General features: G+C 37.0%; 2 protein-coding genes across 3 annotated transcripts; one reads left to right on the top strand and one right to left on the bottom strand.

The window, feature by feature from the left end:
- Window positions 1–2,165: 2,165 nt before the first annotated feature.
- mtif3 (mitochondrial translational initiation factor 3) lies at window positions 2,166–7,844 on the top strand. Of its 2 annotated transcripts, none has more exons than XM_022666391.2 (4): window positions 2,166–2,253; window positions 4,364–4,848; window positions 5,959–6,113; window positions 7,544–7,844. In XM_022666391.2, the coding sequence occupies exons 2-4, from the start codon at window positions 4,368–4,370 to the stop codon at window positions 7,805–7,807; spliced, it is 900 nt and encodes a 299-aa protein (XP_022522112.2). In that variant the 5' UTR covers window positions 2,166–2,253; window positions 4,364–4,367; the 3' UTR covers window positions 7,808–7,844. The 2 variants fall into 2 exon arrangements, with proteins under 2 accessions (XP_022522112.2, XP_049321519.1); XM_049465562.1 differs by having other exon boundaries at window positions 2,168–2,253; window positions 4,367–4,848.
- A 787-nt stretch (window positions 7,845–8,631) lies between these two features.
- On the bottom strand, window positions 8,632–17,799 carry gtf3aa (general transcription factor IIIAa). The gene is made up of 9 exons (XM_022666384.2): window positions 17,613–17,799; window positions 16,137–16,237; window positions 15,715–15,811; window positions 14,575–14,663; window positions 13,836–13,909; window positions 13,133–13,213; window positions 11,986–12,215; window positions 10,959–11,009; window positions 8,632–10,388 (listed from the first exon to the last, which is right to left on the bottom strand). Exons 1-9 carry the CDS (start codon window positions 17,709–17,711, stop codon window positions 9,471–9,473), a joined length of 1,740 nt encoding a protein of 579 aa, XP_022522105.2. The 5' UTR covers window positions 17,712–17,799; the 3' UTR covers window positions 8,632–9,470.
- Window positions 17,800–23,260: the final 5,461 nt, after the last annotated feature.

The raw sequence follows: 23,260 nt of genomic DNA, 5'->3' as shown, positions 1-23,260 counted from the left end.
AATTCTAACCATTTGTTTCTTAGCTCTGAATTACTGGGTAAAGTATATAAACACTGATGTGTTATTCGCACAAATAACACAGGAATGAACTGCATGCTGTTCCTAGCACTGTTAGCTCCTATCTGACTAGATGCATCGCTGATTGGCTTAAGCTCTGCCTGTGGGAGGTCCCGAGCCGATGTGGGCGGGGCTATGAACACTAATTCGAATATTTTTTTTTTACTAGCTGCTGCAGACAATGAGGAAGAGGTTGAGGAAGAGTTTCATGTGCAGCATCATAAACAACTCAGAGAGACCTGCTGTATTTCACAAACAACAAGAACAAGAGGATTTTAGAAGAAGGAGATTTTTAATATTTCTTAATCATATTATCTCCATACTGAACTTTAGCAGGTAAAGCTTAAGCTTAAGTCCACCCTGCCGCAGTAGAATAACATGGTAATTAACATAATGTTACAAAATCTGAATGTATATTTGGAACAGAAGAAGAACAGTCAACATGAATCTGTCTGTAGAAAGTGTTTGGCTGAACATGATTTCTGTGTATTTCTGAAGTTTTATAAATATGATGAATAGTCAAAAGAATGATCAAATCTACAGTATTTTTTAAAAATGTTGATTGCCAATAAGCACAGTGTTCTGATAAGGATCTTTAAGCAGTACTAAATAATAAGGCATCCTCAGGAGAGCAGCAGAAAGGACTTTTGTCCATCAGAAGCTGTAGATGAACACAGCCGGATAAAGAATAGCTCGCAGGCTCTTTCAGCCGGAGTGCCGGAGTTCCTCTGGGAATAATTTGGGATGAAAGTGGTGAGGAATGCTTTGGGAGAGTGATGAGGAAGAGGAGGTGGTTGAATGCTAATAAATATTGGTGTAAGACTCTGCAGGGGGTCTCTGAGGCGTTATAAGGGGGTCTCTGAGGGTTTATAACAAAACATACTACTTTTTACTTAATACTGTCCCATCTGTGTTCAGTCAGGCCACGCCCTCTTGTGTTTTAATTGGCCAGTAGAAGTATATAATGTTGTATTTAGGATTTTGCTGTAAAATAAAATAAAAACAGTGAGAAAATGAGAGAATGGTTCGCCTGAAAATATTTTAAACATATGATTTAAATAAAAAATGGATATTCAAGTGAAGCCACTATCATTTATTTTTTAACTTCGGTGACATTTATGATTAATATTATAACTTTTCAAAATTAACACAAAAATGTATCCTACCTTTTATGACATTTGTGCATTATTAGTGCTGTAATAATACTAATATTGATTCTATTAATAATATCACTACTAGTAGGACTACTAATAATAATAGTAATAAAAATATTATAATAATATAAAAAACAACTATTATTATTATTATTATTATTATTATTATTATTATTATTATTATTATTATCATCATTATTATTATTATGAGGATTATTTTAACAATAATAATTATAATAATTATAATAATAATATTAATAATGAAAAAATATATATTCTAAATATTATTATTTGGGTTATTTGAACAACTATAATAGTAATAATAATAATTATAAGAAGAAGAAGAAGAAGAAGTAGAAGAAGAAGAAGAAGAAGAAGATACAATGATAATACATTGTTATAATAGTTGATAATTATATAATTATATAATTATATACTTTTACAATTTCTAATTAATAACAATAATTATTATTATTAGTAGTAGTAGTAGTAGTAGACTACTACTACTAATAATAATAATAATAATACAAATATCATAATCATATATAAAAACAAATAATAATAATTATTATTATTATTATTGTTATTATTATTATTATTATTATTATTATTATTATTATTATTATTATTATTATTATTATATCTTTATTATTATCAGGGTTATTTTAACAACTATAATAATAATAATAATAATAATAATAATAATAATAATAATAATAATAATAATAATAATAATAATAATAATAAGAAGAAGAAGAAGAAGAAGAAGAAGAAGAAAAGATAGCTGCTAATTATTATTATTATTATTAATATTATTTTTTATTATTATTATTAATATTATTATGTTTCTCAGTGCAGTAACTCCGTGCAGAACCGATCGTTTTGTAGTTTTATGGTCTATACACTATAGAAAAACTACAAGTACCAGAAAGGACGCGCGTGTACACGTCATCTTTGTGCGCGTCCGTCAGTCTGGCCCCTGCAATGTTTAGTGTTTAGAGGAGTCTGAGAATAGCGCGCGTGGAGCTCCGCACTGCACACGGTGAGTAGATCAGTACCTGCTGCTGAGATCTGTATATATATAAACAGCACTAAACACCGCACTGAAATACCCTCATCTCAATAACCTCAGCTCCTCCGGCTCTGTGCAATCAAATCCTCACAGCAGAGTTCATCCACAGTCTAGAGTATGAAGTCTGCTCTGTACAGTAGAGACAGCTACTCCAACAAAATGCAGCATAAACTCTGTTTAATACCCTTCACTTTAGAAGAAACAGTAAATAAAGAGCAGGTGTCCCAATACTGTTGTTCCTATAAAGTACTGTACTTTGTTGGAAGTGGTTGCTGTGGTGTTATTTGTGTTATTTATGTGGTTGATATGCAGTTGCTTCTTTCTTTAGAGTCTCAGTTGGTTGCTTGGTGATTTTCATATCCTAAGTGGTTGCCTTTGGTGTCTTAGGTGGCTAATATGCAGTTTCTAAGTGGTTGCTATAGTGTTGCTAAGCAATTTATGTGGTGTTCTGTGTTTTCTTAGAGTTAATAGATGGTTGGTATGGCGTTGCTAGGTTGGGGATGATGAGGTAGGGTGGTGGATCATCCAACATCCTAACCACTAGTGTCTATGATATCTTCTGGCTCTCCATTAGTTTCAAAATTTAGTTTTAAAATCTAGTAAAAAAGTTTTCTCTGAAAAGTAGAAACAGTTACTCCAACAAAAGCAGAATAAACTCTTTTTAATACCCTTGATGTCAGTAAAAACAGTGAATAAAGAGCAGATGTCCCAATACTTTTGTTTTATAGTGTACTGTTTCTACTTGAGAGTGGTTGCTGTGGTGTTATTGGTGTTTTTAAGGTGGTTGATATGCAGTTCCTAAGTAGTTGCTCTCTTTGGCATCTCAGGTGGTTGCTAGGTGATTTCCTATTCTAAGATATTGCTTTGGTGTCTCAGGTGGCTTTTTTGCAGTTTCTAAATGGTTGCTATGGTGTTGCTAAGGGATTCATGTAGTGCCTGGGGTGTTTTCTTAGAGTTACTAGATGGTTGTTATGGAGCTGCTAAGTTGACATCCTGACCACTCCTGTCAGTTTTGTGTTTTAAAGTCTAGTGTAAATTCTTCTCTAGATAGTAGAAACAGTTACTCCAACAAAAGCAGAATAAACTCTGTTTAATACCCTTAATTTCAGAAGATACAGTGAATAAAGGGCAGTTGTCACAATACTGTTGTACCTATAGTGTACTGTATGAAGTTGGAAGTGGTTGCTGTGGTGTTATTAAGCCAGTTCTGTTTCTGGATCAGGGTGTTGATTTGCATCTGCTAAGTAGTTGCTTTCTTTGGCATCTCTTGACTTAGTATCTGTTAATGACTTACCATCTCATATTTTTGATTAACCATCTCATAATTATGACTTAGTATCTTATAATTGTGACTTACTATCTCATAATTATGACTAAGTATCTCATAATTATGACATACTATGTCATAATTATGACTTACCATCACATAATTATAAATATGTTCCTTATAGTTGCTGTCTCACAATTACGACTTAGTATCTACATTTTGACTTACCATCTCATAATTATTACTTTCCATCTCAGATATATCATTTATCCTCTCAGTTTTTATATACCATCACTTAATTATGACTTTATATCTCATAATTATGACTTACTATCTCACAATTATGACTTACCATCTCACAATTATGACTTACTGTCTCATAATTATGCCTTACTATCTCACAATTATGACTTAGTATATCATAATTATTATGTACTAGCTCTTAATTATGACTTACCATCACATAATTATAAATATGTTTCTTATAGTTATGCCTTACTGTCTCATAATTATGACTTACTAACTCACAATTGTTACTAACCATCACTTAATTATGACTTACTATCTCACAATTATGACTTACCATCTCTTAATTATGACTTAATGTCTCATAATTATGAATTACTATCTCACAATTTTTACTTACCATCACTTAATTATGACTTAATATCTCATAATTATGACCCTTAGTTTTTCAAGTAGTGGAAATCAGCTTCCATAAACATCTCAGTTATAATGCTGCACGTTGTTTTTGCAGTATGTTCCTGTTTTATTAGACGTGTTCAGGACTGATGTCTCGCTCTGTCTCTCCAGCAGGATGTCTCTGGGTTGTCTGAGGTTGGCACTGTGCCATGCGGTGCGGGCACTACACCAGCCTGTTTGCTCCAGCAGCCCAGCATCTCTCCTGCTGCCACCCTGCAGACCCCTGGGCGGGTACCTGAGTGCGTACCTGGGCGTGGCCCTGCAGCAGTGGAGCCGGTTCTGCACAGAAGCAGGGGGCCCTGAGGGGGGCGTGGCCATCAAACCCCAGAAGAAGAAACACAACCCGAACGCCAGGGTAACCATCGGCAGCGTGGGCCGGAGGATCTTCCAGCCCCGCGTGCAGCTGCTGGGCGAGGAGGGGGAGGAGCTGGGCGTGGTGCAGCGGCAGGAGGTTCTGAAGATGATGGACGACAGCGGTCTGAAACTGGTGGTAGTAAACGAGCGCTCGAACCCACCGGTGTACCGACTCATGACCGGAAAACAGATCCACGAAGAGCAGGTGAAGCTGAAGGAGAAGCAGAAATTCAAAACTACAGGTGTGTTCATGCATTCAAATCCTCACAGCAATGCGAGAATCAAATCTAGAAGAACGTCTTTCCTGCACAGTAGAGACAGTTACTCCAACAAAAGCAGAATAAACTCTTTTAATACCCTTAATTCCTGAAGAAAAAATGAATAAACCATACTTTTGTCCATATAGTGTTTTGTTCTAGTCTAGTACAGTCTAGTACAGGTGAATTATGGGAGTTGTTGTGAAGGCTATTAATACAACTCCCATAATTCACCTGCACCCACTATTATCAGCCCTCACTACAACTCCCATAATTCAGATTAAAAGTGGATGCAGGTGAATTATGGGAGTTGTAGTGAGGGTCTGATAATAGTGGGTGCAGGTGAATTATGGGAGTTGTAGTGAGGTCTGATAATAGTGGGTGCAGGTGAATTATGGGAGTTGTAGTGAGGGCTGATAATAGTGGGTGCAGGTGAATTATGGGAGTTGTAGTGAGGGCTGATAATAGTGGGTGCAGGTGAATTATGGGAGTTGTAGTGAGGACTGATACTAATAGTGGGTGCAGGTGAATTATGGGAGTTGTAGTGAGGGCTGATAATAGTGGGTGCAGGTGAATTATGGGAGTTGTAGTGAGGTCTGATAATAGTGGGTGCAGGTGAATTATGGGAGTTGGAGTAAGGGCTGATAATAGTGGGTGCAGGTGAATTATGGGAGTTGGAGTAAGGGCTGATAATAGTGGGTGCAGGTGAATTATGGGAGTTGTAGTGAGGGCTGATAATAGTGGGTGCAGGTGAATTATGGGAGTTGTAGTGAGGGCTGATAATAGTGGGTGCAGGTGAATTATAGGAGTTGTAGTGAGGGCTGATAATAGTGAGTGCAGGTGAATTATGGGAGTTGTAGTGAGGGCTGATAATAGTGGGTGCAGGTGGATTATGGGAGTTGTAGTGAGGGCTGATAATAGTGGGTGCAGGTGAATTATGGGAGTTGGAGTAAGGGCTGATAATAGTGGGTGCAGGTGGATTATGGGAGTTGTAGTGAGGGCTGATAATAGTACAGGTGAAGGGGATGTTCTATTTCTGAAGTTTTGTGGTTGAATATTTAATATAATATATAGATGTTTTCCATTTATCTGCAGGTAGTGTCCAGGTGAAAGAACTGACTCTATACTCAGGTATTGCCTCACATGATCTGGAGAATAAACTGAAGCAGGCAGCGAGCTGGCTGGAGAAAAAACATCACATCAAACTGACTCTGAGAGCAAAGCATGGCTCCAGCAGTGAGACAGCTTTGGTGAGAACAGTCATCTAAATTATCTACAATCTTCAGAGTGATCATCATAAACATCTTTACACATTGAAATAGGTCTATGGGCTTTACAGAACATTTTCATGAAGTTTTTTGCACCACAAATTCACCATTCTTCTATTCTTACATTCAGTTTTAAGTCCGTTTCAGAATAAGCTGTGAACTAGGGGTGAATTATATGGACAAATAATGCGATGTATAATCATCAAACATGGAAATCTATACTCCAAACTCTAATAGAAACTCTTTCAGCAGATTCACAGTAAACAGATGAATAGATGGATTCTTTAAAATATTACTATTGCCTCTCCAAAAATTTTAATATCATTGAAAAGTTACTTTATTTCAGTAATTTATTTGAAAATGTGAAACTCATATATTATATAGATGGCTTAAACACAGAGTGATCTATTTTAAGCTTTTATTTATTTTATTGTTGATGATTATGGCTGGGTCTGTCACGATAAAATTTTTTTGTGGATAATATATTGTTCCAGAAATTATTGCAATACACAAAATATATTGTAGTTTTAGGACTATTAAATATCCTTATTTCTTCACCTACTGTAGTCCACACTGTGTGTATGTTATAGACTCACAGTTATTGTAGCATGACTGGCTAAAATACTGTTCACTGTTGTATATATATATATATACAAACATACGAATAAACACAAAAGAAGATATCACGATTATCACATTTTATTGAGGTTGTGTTTATTTATTGTACAATAAATCAATATTGCAATTATTGTGACAGGCCTACTTATGGCTTACAGCCAATGAAAACCCAAAATCAGCGTCTCAGAAAATTTGAATATTATATATTAATACTAATTTGTACTTTTGGCTGTAGTGTGGGCAGTGTGCCAAATCCTGCTGGAAAATAAAATCCGCATTTCTCCGTAAACCTCTGATCACTGATTGGTGGAAACTTCACACTAGACCTCGAGCAGTTTGGACTGTGTGTCTCTCCACTCTTCCTCCAGACTCTGCTCCCTTAATTTACAAATGAAATGTAAAATGTACTGATGATCAGTGATGGTTTGGAGAGACATGTCTGTCATCTGCTGGTGTTGATCCACTGTGTTTTATTATCGAGTCTAAAGTTTTGTTTTCCCACAAAATCGTACAGAACTTCATATCTTACAGCTTCCCTCTGCTGATAACTTTTATGAAGATGCAGATTTCATTTTCCAGCAGGATTTGGCACACTGCCCACAATGTACCAGAAGTACCTACTGGTCTTATATAATATTCTAATTTTCTGAGACACTGATTTTTGGGTTTTCAATGCTTAAAATAGATCACTCTGTGTGTTTAATACATCTATATAATATATGAGTTTCACATTTTGAACTGAATTATTGAAATAAAGTAATTTTTTAGTTACTTTTCTACCCGTTTGTCTGTAGAACACAGTTCTGGACCAGATGGTGGAGAAGATCTCTGTACCCGTGGGATTTGTGTCGACATCCAGACTGATAAGCGAGGGTCGAGCTGCTACTTGTATCCTGCGCCCGCCGTCCGCCAAGGAACTGGCCAAAGCAGCAAAACAGAGAACCCAGAACCCCACAGAACCACCCCGACCAGAACCACCCCGACCAGAACCGGGCATAACCGAGAGCACTGCCTCCACCTCAGTGCCTGGACCTCCAAAAGACTCAGAGCAGCAGTAAAATAAACACTCAATAAAGCAGCTTTTCATACAGAAAACAGACGCTTTTTTTTTTTTGCATGAATACATATATATTTATATTTATTTATTGAATAGAATCAGGCTGTACAATCCATAGTTCTGTTTAGACATCCAGTTCCAACATAAATTACACACATTAACACATTAATTCATATCCTGGTAACTGTCAGGCTGTTTTCATATATCAGTCATCTTTTCCAGAAAATTTAAAAAAGAAAAAAACATCTTCACATTTCTTTAAATATAAAAAAGTTATAAATTAAAGACAACCCTGTTTATTAATTATTAATACTGTAAAGCCCTGTCCGGATGGGATTAGTTTTTTTTAGGAGGACGTCTGAATATTTTACTCTTTTTCAATTGAAAAATAAGGAGGATCAGTGAGTTTTTAGGCTTTTTTTCTCGGTCACATGACATCATCGCGACGTTCAGTAGCTCCTCCATTTCCACTCGCTGTTGTGTTTTTAAATTGGATCTCCGTGGAAACCGTGGCGCCCCCAAAGTGTACAGTAATTACGGTGCATGGCAGTGGACAAATATCTATTTTATTAAAGGCGAGGAGACGAAACTCAGAGATGTGCGTCCGGACGGGACTAAAATTACCAGAGGAGCACGGAGTTCAGAGAAAAACAGTAGATAATTCAGCCTGTAATTTTCTCAGAGGACGTCTGAGAAAAACACGTACATGATCGTTCTGGACGGGAATAAAATCACAGAGGGTAAAAAAACCTATAAAAGAGACAATTACCCCAGAACCCCCTGAGAAACTAATCCCATCCGGATAGGGTTTAAGAGTTATTCCACTAGGCGACTGTGACAAAAAAAAAATTATACATATCTGAGTAGCTGTAATGCAATTTAAACAGCCAGAAAAGTCACAATTCATGCAACTTTCACACTAAAGAAAATAAAATATAAAAAAATGCATGTGGTGGAATAATGAGGTAACAGAGCGTATGTATTTCTGTTTTACAATAATATTCGAAGGCTTGCAGCATGTAAGAAAAAAGAAAAGATGCTCCTGTGATGCTGGAGAGAAGATGAAACCGAAACTTCACGTGAAGCTGTATGACTTGAGCTGTATAGCCTTTCCAACCGTAGAAGTTTCCAGTTTAATATTCTCACCACAATGATCAAAATATAAATATCTCATATATAGAAATAAAGTTCTCGTTATTCACCGTTATCCACCATCATGGGCATACTGGATTTCTACTGGATCGTCATAAATGGTCAGTATGTGGTCAAATCTGGAAAGGATTGTGATTGGTTGACTGCCATTTTTCGGTTCTAATTGGCTTAAAACACAAGTTCACAAGTTCGGTTCTAATTTGGAGGGTTTTAAATAGCCAAACACAAGAAGTGGCTACACCATCGAAAAGATGCTCCTGTGATGCTGGAGAGAAGATGAAACTGAAACTTCACGTGAAGTGCTGCTGCTCTTTATCAAACTTGCGTTCTCTATCTACGTAAAGAACATGCTCTACATGTATTTTTCCCAACAGAGATGAGATAAGAGCATTCCTGAGGGACTTCCTAAGTTAAAGTGTTCTTTTAAATCTTCTCGCTATCCACTGATGTTGATCTCCATCTTGGGGATGACAACATCCTGGATACCAGATCAAACAGCTCTCAATATGTGGTCAAGTCTGGAGGGGATGTGATTGGTCTTTTGCTATTTTCCCAAAATCAATGAGTTCTGATTGGCTTATAAATGTATTTTGAAATGTGTTGGGTTCTACTTGGCTATTAACGGTTTTCTCAAATTTGGAGGGTTCTAATTGGCTATTCACAATATTCTCAAATTTGGAGGATTCCAATTGGCTATTCACAGTATTCTCAAATTTGGAGGGTTCTAAATGGCTATTCACAGTGTTCTCAAATTCGGAGGATTCTAATTGGCTATTTACAGTATTCTCAAATTTGGAGGACTCTAATTGGCTATTTACAGTATTCTCAAGTTTGGAGGGTTCTAATTGGCTGATCACTACATTTTTACATTTTGTGGGTTCCAATTGGCTTATTGTAGACTCGAATTGGCTGGTTACTAAAGGTTCCACTTGACTTATCATTGTAGATTCCAATTGGGTGGGTCCTGATTGGCTCATCATTGCAGTCTCAGATCTAAAGGGCTCTGATTGGCTGATGTCTGTATTATACATTTCCGTGGGTTGTGATTGGCTCATTGCCGGACTGTTTAACATGAGGGGTTCTAATATGAGAACAATCATACTGTCTGAATCTGTGACTTCTGATTGGCCGGTTTCGGTGCCCTCCATCCTGGGTGGGCTTGATGGGGTGATGTCAGCATTGGTGGGGTTGAGTTCATGTGATGCATTTGTCCTGATCTTCGTGAGTTCTGGTGAGGTCCTGGTATCATAAATATCTTCAGGAGGTTCTGATTGGCTCGTGGCTTGACCCCGCCCTGATTTGGAGCGTGCTGATTTGCTGGTAGCTGATGATGTAGATTTGTGAGGTTTGCCGTTTTCTGCTGGGCGGGTTTTTGAAGGTTTGTAGCCACTCAGACGTGAGGCTAGAGATCGTTTGGGGCGGGGCTTCTTCTGAAACAGCCAATCAAAGAAGAAGCTTAGTTAATATATCAGATTTTTAAACATTGTTTTAGCTTTTTATCAAAGCATTAAAGCATCTTGGTTATGATAAAGTGATATCAAATGATTAAAAGAGATGCACTAATTAGGAGTGTGCCATATCGTATCGTACGCAATAATATCGCCAACATTTTTGATTATGGTGAACGATATTTTACTCTGAAATATGGTATTATATCATCCATCCCTAATTATCACATCAGGGTTCTACTTATTTACTGTTTTTATCAAAATAAAAATTTACACTGTTCTTATTTCCCATTATATATCTATCCAGTATCATTTAGTTTACTTTAATCCTGGATATATGGAGATTTTATACTTTTATACTTTATATTGAACAGATATAATCTGTCTCTAGTAGATATTATTTAATGTGAAATGAGAACAGTGTGAATTTTCCTTTTAATAAAATCCATATGGCCCTAAATTAACATCAGAATATTTTAGGGTATTTTTGTGATAACGATATTCAAACATGGGAATTCTGAAAATGAACTAAACAAAGTAAATTAAAAATACCTGTTTCTTCCTCTCAGGATCATGAACCACAGAGTGGCGCTGTAAACTTTGCTGTAAAATAAATAGATAAATAAAAACAGCTCATTAGAATCATCACAAAATCTCAGGATTACAGATTATTTTCAAGTGTGTTTTAAAATCCTCCCTCTAAGAACAGAAAGAACCCCTAAAGCCCCCGATACAAATATAGCATTATAGCAGTGGAGCTCTAAAGTTCAGCAACCTAACTGCTGCTGATTAACTAGCTAACTTCAGTTAACTTTATCATACGTCATCAGTTAGTTCTCCAGCATTAAGTGCTAAGCGCTAGCTCTTTCAGCGTTCAGAGGTGATTATTTCAGACTGTCTGAATGCTGGAGAACTAACTGATGACGAAGGATGAAGTTAACTGAAGCAGTTTGCTGAACTTTTTCAATATCGACTAATCACAATTTTACATTTAACGCAGCATTTATTCTTTTTAACCTAAAATACCTGAAAACGCTACTCGTTTCTGAAGTGTTTATACGTTTTACTGGCGCCTCCTGTAAACTAACACGCGCATATTTTCTAAACATTCCTCTCAGTTCGAGGGAAAGAGTTCCAACAATAATCCAGCACTTTCTACACGATCCCCCGGTGGGATAAAGTGTATATTTTTCTAGAAATATATCCTACTGCTTCTAAAAACTGCAGCGTCATCACTCTCCAGTGAGGAACCGTGATTAATTGTGGAAAACACTGAGAAACTCCGGTTTGTCCCACGTAGCTTGTTTTAGACTGTTTTCGGATATTTTAGATTAAAAAGATTAAATGCTGCGTTGAATGTAAAATCGTGATTAGTCCATATTGAAAATCACATAACAGAATGAATTATTTGTGAAAATCGCCCACCACTATCACTATCATTATCTTCACACCTGTGTTAATGTAACCTGGCAAAATAAATTCGATTTACTGACAGGTTGATGTTCGTCAGCCTTGTAGCCTTGCGTTAATAATGTTGTATTAGCGTTAGCATTAGCGTTAGCATTGAGTGACTGGTTACCCTCATGCAGAAGGACTTCCCGCAGCCGGGCTGGGGGCAGGTGAAGGCGCGCTCCTCCTGGTGGAAGGACAGGATGTGGTTCTGCAGGTTGAAGGCGGTGGTGTAGGAGCGCTGGCACCCCTCCCGCGGGCAGCGGAACACCACCCGCTCCTTACCGTGTACCCGCTGGTGCTGCTTCAGTACCCACTCATCTGTAAACTTCCTGTTACACTGATCACACGCCACTTTCGCTACACAAACACACAAAAACACACAAATACACACAAAAAAATAATAGTTTAGTTCATTTAGAGCTGATTTTAAGGGGTTTTTATACCAGCACTGTTGGGTTCGGTTTAAACAGACTCTGGTTAGTTTGCAGTCTTGGTGTGATTTGTTTAAGCAGGTGTAAAAAACTGTAATACATGATAGGGTTGGGCGATATGACCCTAAAATAATATCATGATGATGATACACTGAAAACATTACGAAACACATAAAAAAAAATCTATCAATACACTACTGCAACAAAATAAAAATTAAATGTTATTATTGCATACAATATTTAATGGCACAGCTCTAACTGAGATATTAAATATAAAAACAAAAACAAGAATTTTATCAGATTTGCAACAGAAGTTAATGATCCAGAATATTATGATACTAATATTAATGATGTACCTTAAATATCTCCATATATCCAGGATTAAAGTAAAATAAATGATACTGGACAGATATAATCTGTCTCTAGTAGATATATAAAGGGAAATTATGAGAACTGTGTGATTTATTTTTTTGTTGCTAAAAACAGTAAAAAAAAAAGTAGTACCCTGATGTGATAATTAGGGGTGGGTGATATGGAGCGATATTTCAGGGTCTAATATTGTTCACAATATTAAAAATTGTGGGCGATATTATTGCGTATGATACAATACAGCACACCCTATTTTCAAATATACTTCTCGGGCTATTCAGGTGCAGTTTAACCTGATTTACAACCCAGATTATTATTGCAGCTTAAAACTAATGTAGCTCTGCTGCTCTGGTGCAGGGACTAATTTGAGCCCTCTAAAAAAGTGATACTGAAGCCCCTGGTCTAAATATATTCCTGAATCTGTAAAGTCATGTCTAATTCTCCTGTCTAACAGAAAATAATAAAGGATTTTACCTATATGGGATTTCCTGTGCTGCAGCAGTTCAGTCCAGGTCTTCCCTACGAATGAACAGTCCTCCTCTGAGCAGGGGTAACCTGATCAACACACAACATACATCACACACAAACCTTATAAATCAATCAATCAATCAACTTTTATTTTCACTTAGAATTACAATAAGGATAACCCTCAATTTCAGTGTAGTCAAACATCTTCAACTAAGGCATTAAAAAGCATTTAAAATTGAGTTTATTCAGATTAAACTAAAAGTAAAACGTACATGATAAACACAAAAAACAAGGATTTTATTAAAAATAAGAAAAACATGTAATAAAAAAAACAGGTTATAGCATTTTCATATAAATAGAGACATAAAAGTGGACAGGCTCAAATTTAAAGCAGTCAAATGAAAAGAAAGAAAAATAAACAGAAATTATTACAAAGTATCTAAAGCAACCAAAATTAATACTTCAAAGACAATAGGTCTATTAGGCCTCATTTTCCATAATCTTAATAAAATGTATCCTAAAGTTTTTGATCAGATTCATAATGTGGTTATAAAGTGCAGAAATGTTCATTATCCTCATAAACTGAACACACCCCTCACAAAAACAAGCATGCTTTCTCTCAGACTCCGGCTGCTGATGGAGAAACAGTATGACCTACTGTGTATTCATTCTCTCTCTCTCTCTCTCTCTCTCTCTCTGATCTACTCACCTTTATGCACTTTCTCATGTCGTTTCTGTTTGCTGGGGCATGCAAACCGTCTTTCACAGCCTTCATGAGAGCATCTGAAAACGTAAAGTTTATAGAAAAGCTTAGAAATTAGTTCAGTAATCAGAATATATTACATAGCGAGACAGTTTGGGAGTGTCGGAATGTCTTTGTTATCGTAACGACGGGAAAAGTACACCTTGCTTGGCTTGAAACGCACAAAAGTCATGTACCAATTCTCTTAATTAATCATGGGTGTGGTTCATTTTGGGTGTAACGTGAAATAAACCAATCAGAGTGTCTCTTGTTCATTACTCCCAAGATAGCGATGAACGTCTGACTGTTGGCGTCTGTCTAGGTTGTATTCAGTCAGTGGAGCTCCTGTGTTTTCTGTTACCAAGATAAACAATCAAAACTCCAGAAATGTACCTGAACACACCTCATTTCCAGAACACCACGCCCATCAGTGTAGATATATTCAGAATGTGAACATGGATCGGATACGTATCTGAGTTAGGACCACATATATAAGTGACTCAAATTTGATTTGAAGAAAAAAAAATCATATTTGGCACGATTACACAGCCATAAAAAATCATATCTGAAACACATTGAGCAAAAAAATCAGATTTGAGTCACTTCAGCTTGGTAATGTAAACGTAGCCTTTTTGTTACAAAGTGTTTATTTTAGGTGAAATACATTTAAAATAAAATTAAATATAGTCTGAAGAGTTATTCTTACTGATAGGGCAGAAGTTGAGTGTGAGTGCATTCATGAATCTTCAGCCGGTTGTTCTTCTTAAATGTTTTACCACAGCCTTCAAACGTACACTGTAAAACAACGAGACGAAATATTTATCAGCTATTAATTTTGCTCATTATAAAAATTAATACACAAAAACATTACTTTTGACTCGGTTCTGATAAAACAGCTCACAGACGCAGCCTTGTGCTGATCCACATCACCCTAGGAGTGATGAGGGGGAAAAAAAGGGCCATCTACTGTACCCACCCACCTCTCAGGGCTCCGGCAGCTGAAGGCAAGCTGCATGACTGGGATTCGAATCAGCGATCTCCCGATCATAGTGGCAGCGCTTTAGTCTGCTAGACAACTCGGAGCTTTAGTCTGATGAACTTATCCTGTGCAACAAAGGGAACTTATGCTCTTACTTTCATCGGTGGCTCTGATGAGTGCCAGTTTCATCATTATCATAACATTTTGGTGGTATTTGTGTTGACTGCAAACTTTCAGATTAAGAACCTTCATTTTTTTTTCGTTACTTCTTCTTGGTATAATTAAACAATAATACACTCGAGGTTTGTGCTATAACGGGTAATATATTAGCACTGCTGTACTGATCCTCGAGTGTTTTATTGAGATAATACCACAGTTCCATTATCGCTGTTTATTATAAGATTTTGAGTTAAACATGATGAGAAAATAGGATCTGTTTGGTTATAAAAACTCCGCCAGTTAAAATAGTTCCATTGCTGCTCTGTTTGTAGCTGCGCCATTTGGCTTGTAAGCGCTGCATCGTTGCGAGGTTACCTGTATGTGGCCGAGTAATACATGGAGAGCTTCGGTTACAGTGCATTACCGGCTGATAGCGGTACTCATAGAACGCCTCTCAGTCAATCTCACTGCAGAGTTGGAATTAACCGTGGTATAATCTAGATTAGAACATTACTCTATAAATATTCACTATTCACTGTATACCTTTAACTCTACCTCTTCACTACTTTACTTTAACTGATGCTCTCAATTACTTGAATTTCTTGTCTCTTAATAAAGTGTTTAACTCTTGATGAGACTGAAAGCCTGAATTCCAGGAGACTCTACCTCATAAAACTGACTGAGAAAATCCAGCCAATATATACTCACTATATACTGCTTCACCTCCAGCTTGTGTTTACGTGAAATGTGTTTCCTCAAATTGGCGTTCGTAGTAAAACCTTCTGTACATCCTTCCTCAGTACACCTGCAGAAACAAGGAGTGTCTACCTGTAATTAACTCTATATAACATTAGAATACTAAACCCAAATAAACATTAAAAAGAATAAAGTCAGTGATCAGTTCAGTGAGAGTGTCTACCTGTAAAACTAACTCTATATAACATTAGAATACTAAACCTAAATAAACATTAATAAAGAATAAAGTCAGTGATCAGTGAGAGTGTCTACCTGTAATTAACTCTATATAACATTAGAATACTAAACCCAAATAAACATTAATAAAGAATGAAGTCAGTGATCAGTGAGAGTGTCTACCTGTAATTAACTCTATATAACATTAGAGTATATACCTGTAGGGTCTCTCGCCGGTGTGTGTGAGAGCGTGGCGTGCGAGATGTGATTTAGAGCAGAATGATTTACTGCAGCTCTCATACTGACACGCAAACGGCCTCTGCAGAAACACAAAACAGACAAAACAAATATATGATTATATGAGTTATAAAGAATTACTTTTACCCAAACTTCACACTTCATTTATTTGTGTCGTCATTAACAAATACATACAATTAAAATATTGGATATTGTGTGTTTTGTGCATTTGCTATAGAATCAGATGCACATATATATTTAGTTTTTCAGTAAAATTTTACACATTTTTTTGAGGGATGTCTACAGTTGGTTTTCTTTAAAAAGTAATACCATGTCCCTTACCTTTTGGCTTCCATACATATTTATATGTGTAATTGGAAAAATGTTTTTTTAATTGGTTTATTTGGAGTGTTACTCATTTATTTAAGTTAATTTAAGTTCGTCTTATACAAGAAACTCAAAGATTTTTTTATTTGTCCTTCATTTCTGTTTTTCCTTTAATTAGTTTTTCCCATTTGTTCTGTAATTAATGCTAAAAGAAATAGATTTAACTACTATTAATATTGCAGACTATTTACAGCTCTGGAAAAAAAATAAGAGAGCACTTAAAAATTATGAGTTTCTTTGATTTTACCAAATTAAAAACCTCTGGAATATAATCAAGAGGAAGATGGAGGATCACAAGCCATTAAACCACCAAACTGAACTGCTTGAATTTTTGCACCAGGAGTAAAGCAGCATAAAGTTATCCAAAAGCAGTGTGTAAGACTGGTGGAGGAGAACATGATGCCAAGATGCATGAAAAAAAAAACTGTGATTAAAAACCAGGGTTATTCCACCAAATATTGATTTCTGAACTCTTAAAACTTTATGAATATGAACTTGTTTTCTCTGCATTATCTGAGGTCTGAAAGCTCTGCATCTTTTTTTTTTTTTTGTTATTTCAGCCATTTCTAATTTTCTGCAAATAAACGCTCTAAATGACAATATTTTTATTTGGAATTTGGGAGAAATGTTGTCTGTAGTTTATAGAATAAAACAACAATGTTCATTTTACTCAAACATAAACCTATAAATAGCAAAATCAGAGAAACTGATTCAGAAACTGAAGTGCTCTCTTCATTTTTTTCCAAAGCTGTATGTTCAACAAAATAACAGTGATAAAGTCATGTGTATAAATGTGGAATATCTAATCTAAGCAGTTTTATTTGTGTTTTTTTTAGAAGCTACACGCTATTATTTACCCTGTTTTATTAATTTAGTGGCTAGTAGCTAAGTTCACGTTAGTGTTTTATTGAAATGTCCCGTTCCACCTTAAATACTCCATCAGGAACATACAGTCTGTTCAGCCGGTTCAGGCGTTTGACTGTACCCACGGCAGTATTTAAGGTGGACCGGAGAATTAGAAGCTAACTGATGCTAATTCTCATTTTTAACTGCTGAAATCTGGCACTCACCACGCCGGTGTGTTTACACAGATGAGCCTCGAGCTTCCACTCTTTATCGTAAACAGCCTGGCAGCCCGAGAAAGAGCAGAAATAGCTTTTCTGCCGCATTTTAACACAGAAAATCCGCAAAATACACCCGCAGAATCACACCATGTGCACTACAGCGCCATGACAGGACTGTACCATCTCAATCAGTACAGAGGGGGGGAAACGGGATAAACCAAAACTCAGCCTGAATACAAATAAATCCGTTTAGAAAGCCTGGATTACAAACTAAATACTAAAAAAATACTTTAATGCTTTAATGCTGTCAAATATAATAAACAAAAATGTTGAGCATGTCTTATTATGAGATTTTATCTCGTTAAAATGACATTTAATGTTGTAATTATGAACAAGTATTTATTATTTTACCTTACATGTACAGTGTTTAAGTTATTTGCATATTTAAATTATTCTATTCTATATTTTACTTTTTTTTACTCTTTGTTGTAAATATTGTTCTTTGCATACTAGTGGGAACCTGCACCCAAGTTTTTCATCTGTAGTACACCTGTACACCTGTGATTTGAAAATAAATCTGATTTGATTACGGTTATTAAGACATAATTATAATTATAAAATTATAGCTTTGGACACAGCTTCTCATTCAATATTTTTTTCTTCTTCTTTAATGTATTTTCTAAATTTTAGACATAGTGTTGCATTACATGCATGACATTCTGATGATTTTTTTATAATGTAATTTAATATAATTTTATATTTTTTTAGCAATTCGATTCTGACTGTGGTAAACGGAAGCATCCCATAGAGAAAAGATAAACCCTTAAACTCTGCTTCCACAGTCATGCGTTTGTAATGTGTGCAGCATGTAGTTTAGCATTGTCTTGCTAAAAAATGCATGAACATTCATGGAAAAGACAGTTACTTATTAATTAATCAGATTATCTTGCATGATTGTACATTACAGTTGTTTGTCTGTTGGTGGAAATATTTTTGTTCAGAGTGGCTCAACACAGCCATCCAGTGGTCATTCAACATGTTGATCCCAGGTATTGTGCACTGATCAGCCAAAACATTACAACCACTGCCAGGTGAGATGAAGAACAGTGATGATCAGGTTTAATTGGCTTCTCCTGCAACAGGGGAATATCTGCCTTTAGGATCAGCCTTGGTAATGCCAGATTTTAAGGCTCTTTCCCTTGATAGTGCCAGTCTTTAGGACACTCAATCTTGTTATTGTCTGTCTTTAAGGCTCTAAGCCTTTGTAGTGAATATCTTTAGGACCCTAAATATTGGTAGTGCTAATCTTTAAGGCTCTTACCCTTGGTATTTCCAGTCTTTAGGACTCCCAGTTTTGGCAGTACCAGTTTTTAAGGCTCTCACCCTTAATAGTACCAGTTTTTAGGGCTTTCTAGGTCTTTTGGACAATCATTCTTGTTAGTATCTCTCTTTATGGCTCCATTCCTATTCTTTTGGACCCTCAGTCTTGGTATTCCTATTCTTTTGGATCCTCAGTCTAGGTAGTTTCAGTCTTTAGGACCCCTAGTCTTGGTATTCCCATTCATAAGAATTTTCAGTCTTGGTAGTTTCAGTCTTTAGGACCCTCAGTCTTGGTATTCCCATTCTTTAGAATCCTCAGTATTGGCATTCCCATTATTTAGGACCCTTAGTCTTGGTAGTTTCAGTCTTTGGGACCCACAGTCTTGGTATTCCCATTCTTAAGGATCCGCAGTCTTGGTAGTGCCAGTGTTTAGGACCCTCAATCTTGGTATTCCCAGTCTTTAGGATCCTCAGTCTTGGTAGTTTCAGTCTTTAGGATCCTCAGTCTTGGTATTCCCATTCTTAAGGATCCTCAGTCTTGGTATTCCCCTTCTTAAGGATCCGCAGTCTTGGTAGTTTCAGTCTTTAAGACCCTCAGTCCTGGTATTTCCATTCTTTAGGACCCTCAATCTTGGTAGTGCCAGTGCTTAGGACCTCCTGTCTTAATATTATCTGCCTTAGGGCTCTCACCCTTGGCAATGCCAGTCTTTAGGACCACTTTAGGATCCTCAGTCTTGGAGGTACCAGTCATTAGGAATTTAGTGTTTTTTTTTTTTTTTTTGCTTTAACATCTATAACCTTTTTCTATGGTTTGAACCAGTTGACAAGTGTTGGACTGTGTTCCTCTTGGTTTGGTTTGGCACCACAGAAACACCTTCTCTTAGGAGTCTTAGTGCAGTTGTTTTGGTTTACACCTGAGTGAGATTACTTTTTTCACACCTGCTCAAACTGATCGCCACAAGATTGAACCAGATTAAAAAGTGCAGGTGTGAAACCACCCATAACCCTTTTAAGCCAAATCTTCACTTTCAGAACCACATTGATGTCAAAAAATACAGCAAAAAACATCAGCTTCAAGAGTCCTAACATAGAACCTTGTGGGACCTGTGGACTAAACTAATGCCATCAGCAAATGATGAATGATTAAAGTTTCTGCATTAGGGTTCATAAACCAAACATAAACCTTGGCTTTGGCTTTGACAAGCTAAAGAAGCATTTAGAGAGATTATTTTTAAAGATGTAAGGTGTTCTTTCAGAGGCACAGTAGAAGGCACAACTACAATCCACAAGTGCCACAGTGCTGAGATGGCACTTGGACAGACGACTCCTTTCAGACGTCCACCCGGCAAACTTCCCCCACAAGAACAATCCTCCTCCCATCCCTCCACTGTCCCCAGTCCATCCTCTCGGTCTGGACAGAGACAGTACCCACCGGGGTGCCACCGTCCGTCTTAATCACAGCCTCTAATCCTCCGCGCCGTCAGCCGGCCGGAGTTGTGCGCTCACGTGAAGGCTGAGAGGGGGCGGATATTGGGGGGGGCAAAGTCTCCACTGTACTGCTGCGTTAAAGACGATGGTAGGGGGTCTGGATTTCACACCGAAACAAAAACCAGAGCTGATAAAGAATCACAAAGGTTATGCAGATCTATTGAGTCTTTCATGTGCAGAAGAAAGTTCACATTTGTCCCCCTGCAAAAGGAGTATGAAATAAGACGTCATAACCAGGACAGAAAACAGGCAGCTGACTGACTAATTAATGCTTTAAGGGACAGTTTATCTGGTCAGAGATTAAGATTAGTCCTTATTTAAATGACACCATCCATACTGAAAGGCTTCATTGAGACAGTGACCCAGCTCATAAAGCTAATAAATCGAATACAGACCTGCAAGAAGTATTTCTTTGTCTGATATTTTTTAAAAACTAAGCCTTAAGCCTTGAGTATTACCGATTTAAGGCATTCTTACTTCTGCAGATTGGTACGACCCAAAACTGCAAACCTTAAACAATACCAAGAAGGAGAGCTTTAAAGACTGGAACCAACAAGGGTAAGAAAGAAACTAAGACCTACAGTACTTTTAGGGATCTTAGTTTTTGGTACACCTACAATTTGGGCTCTTAATTTGAAGTACCACACTTGCTAGTGCCAGTCTTTATTCGTATGTCCCTTGGTAGAACCATTTTGCTATTGGTAATTTTAGATTATAGTTTTCTCACTCTTGGGAGTCTCTTAGTCTTGAATGTGCCAGTCTACAAGTCTCTTAGTCTTGATTGTGCCAGTCTTCAAGTCTCTTAGTCTTGATTGTGCCAGTCTTCAAGTCTCTTATTCTTGATTGTGCCAGTATTCAAGTGTCTTAGTCTTGAATGGGCCAGTCCTCAAGTCTCTTCGTTTTGATTTTGCCAGTCTTCAAGTCTCTTAATCTTGAATGTGCCAGTCTTCAAGACTCTTCGTCTTGTTTGTGCCAGATTTAAAGCCTCTTAGTCTTGATTGTGCCAGACTTCAAGACTCTTAGTCTTGAATGTGCCAGACTTCAAGTATCTTAGTCTTGAACATAACACTCTTTAAGTCTCTTAGTCTTGAATGTGCCAGTCTTCAAGTCTCTTATTCTTGATTATGCCGGTTGTCACAAGTCTCTTAGTCTTGTTTGTGCCAATTTTTAAGTCTCTTAGTATTGATTGTGTGAGTCTTCAAGTCTCTTAGTTTTGATTTTGCCAGTTTTTTTTAAGTCTCTTAGTCTTGAAAGTTCCAGTCTTCAAGTCTCTTAGTCTTGAAAGTTCCAGTCTTCAAGTCTCTTAGTCTTGAAAGTTCCAGTCTTCAAGTCTCTTAGTCTTAAATATGCCAGTCTTCAGGTGTTTTAGTCTTAAGTATTTCAGTATTTAAGTCTCTTAGTCTTGATTGTGCCAGTCTTTATGTCTATTAGTCTTGAATATGCCAGTCTTTATGTATTTATGTGCTGTCTTGAATGTACCAGTCTTTAAGTCTCTTAGTCTTGAATGTGCCAGACTTCAAGTCTCTTAGTGTTGAATGTCCCAGTCTATAAGACTCTTAGTCTTTGGTGTGCCAGTCTCAAGTGTCTTAGTAGACTCTCACTATTTGCAGGGCCTGTCTTCATTTTTGGTTGTGCCAGTCTAGGGCTCTCACTCTTGGTAGTTTCATTTTAATGTTTTAAAGTTTCCAGTGTTAAGGCCTTTTTCTCTTTGGTCATGCCAGCCTTTAGGTTACTTTTAGTTGTGCAAGCCTAAATGGCTTGTACTCAACTTATGCCAATCTGTGTGCTTCTTATCTTTGGCTGTACCAGTCTTTAAATCTTTTACTTGTGGTCATGCCAACCTTTAGAATTCCTATTCCTTGTTGTGCAAGTATACACTGATGTTTTTCTTGGTCTTGGCAGCCATTTGGACACATTTTTTCTGGTCTTGCCGGACCTTAGACCTTTCAAGGCTTCTTACTATTGATCATGCCAAGCTTTAGATCTCTTACTTTTTGTTTTGCAAGTCTACAGAGTCTATTTGGACATGCCAACCGTAAGGCTTCTTACCTTTGGTTTTACAAGTTTTTTGGCATATTACTTGTGGTCTATGCAGATCTTAGACTTATTCTTCTTGGGTGTGACACTCTCTAGCCTTCTCTTATACTTATCAGGCTAAAGGCACCATATTCCTGGCCATGCCAGTCTTAGGGCCTCTTACTCTTGGTAGTGTCGTGGCAAAATATGGCTCTAACCAGCTTTTAGGCCTCTTAATTTTGGTTGTGCCACACTTTAGGGTTCTTACTGTTGGTTGTGCATTCAGTAAGGCTTAATCTTAATCATTGTTGTTTAAGTCTTTAGGGATCTTATTCTTGATCATGCCAAATTTTAGGCTTCTTACTCATGGTTGTACAAGTCTTTTGGCCTATTAGTAATGGTCAAGCCAGACTTTAGACTTCTTGTTCTTGGGTGTGCCACACTTATGCCTCTGACCGCTTTAAATTTCTTATTCTCTGATCCCTTTCTCTTGGACATGTCAAGCTTTAGGCTATAACCATGTTCTTAAGTCATTCAAGGCTCCTACTCGTGGTAGTGCCAGCACTGTGACAAAATAGGGCTCTTAAAAGCTTTTAGACCTCTTAATTTTGGTTGTGCCACACTTTATGTGCACTCAGTGAGGCTTATAATCTTAACCACTGTTCATTGTTCTTGGTCCGTGCATCCTTTAGGTACCTTGTTACTGATCAAGAAAGATTTGGGCCTCTTGCTGTTGGTTGCACCAGTGTTAAGGTGACAAATTCTTGATCTTACTCTTGATTGTGACATTTTTAAAACTATTGGTAATGCCAGTTAATTAGTTTATGGTG

Source organism: Astyanax mexicanus, chromosome 1 (genome assembly GCF_023375975.1).
Source record: "Astyanax mexicanus isolate ESR-SI-001 chromosome 1, AstMex3_surface, whole genome shotgun sequence".
Lineage (NCBI taxonomy): Eukaryota > Metazoa > Chordata > Actinopteri > Characiformes > Acestrorhamphidae > Astyanax > Astyanax mexicanus.
The sequence above is the reverse complement of the archived record's forward strand: the minus strand, read 5'-3'. Positions and strand labels throughout refer to the sequence as shown.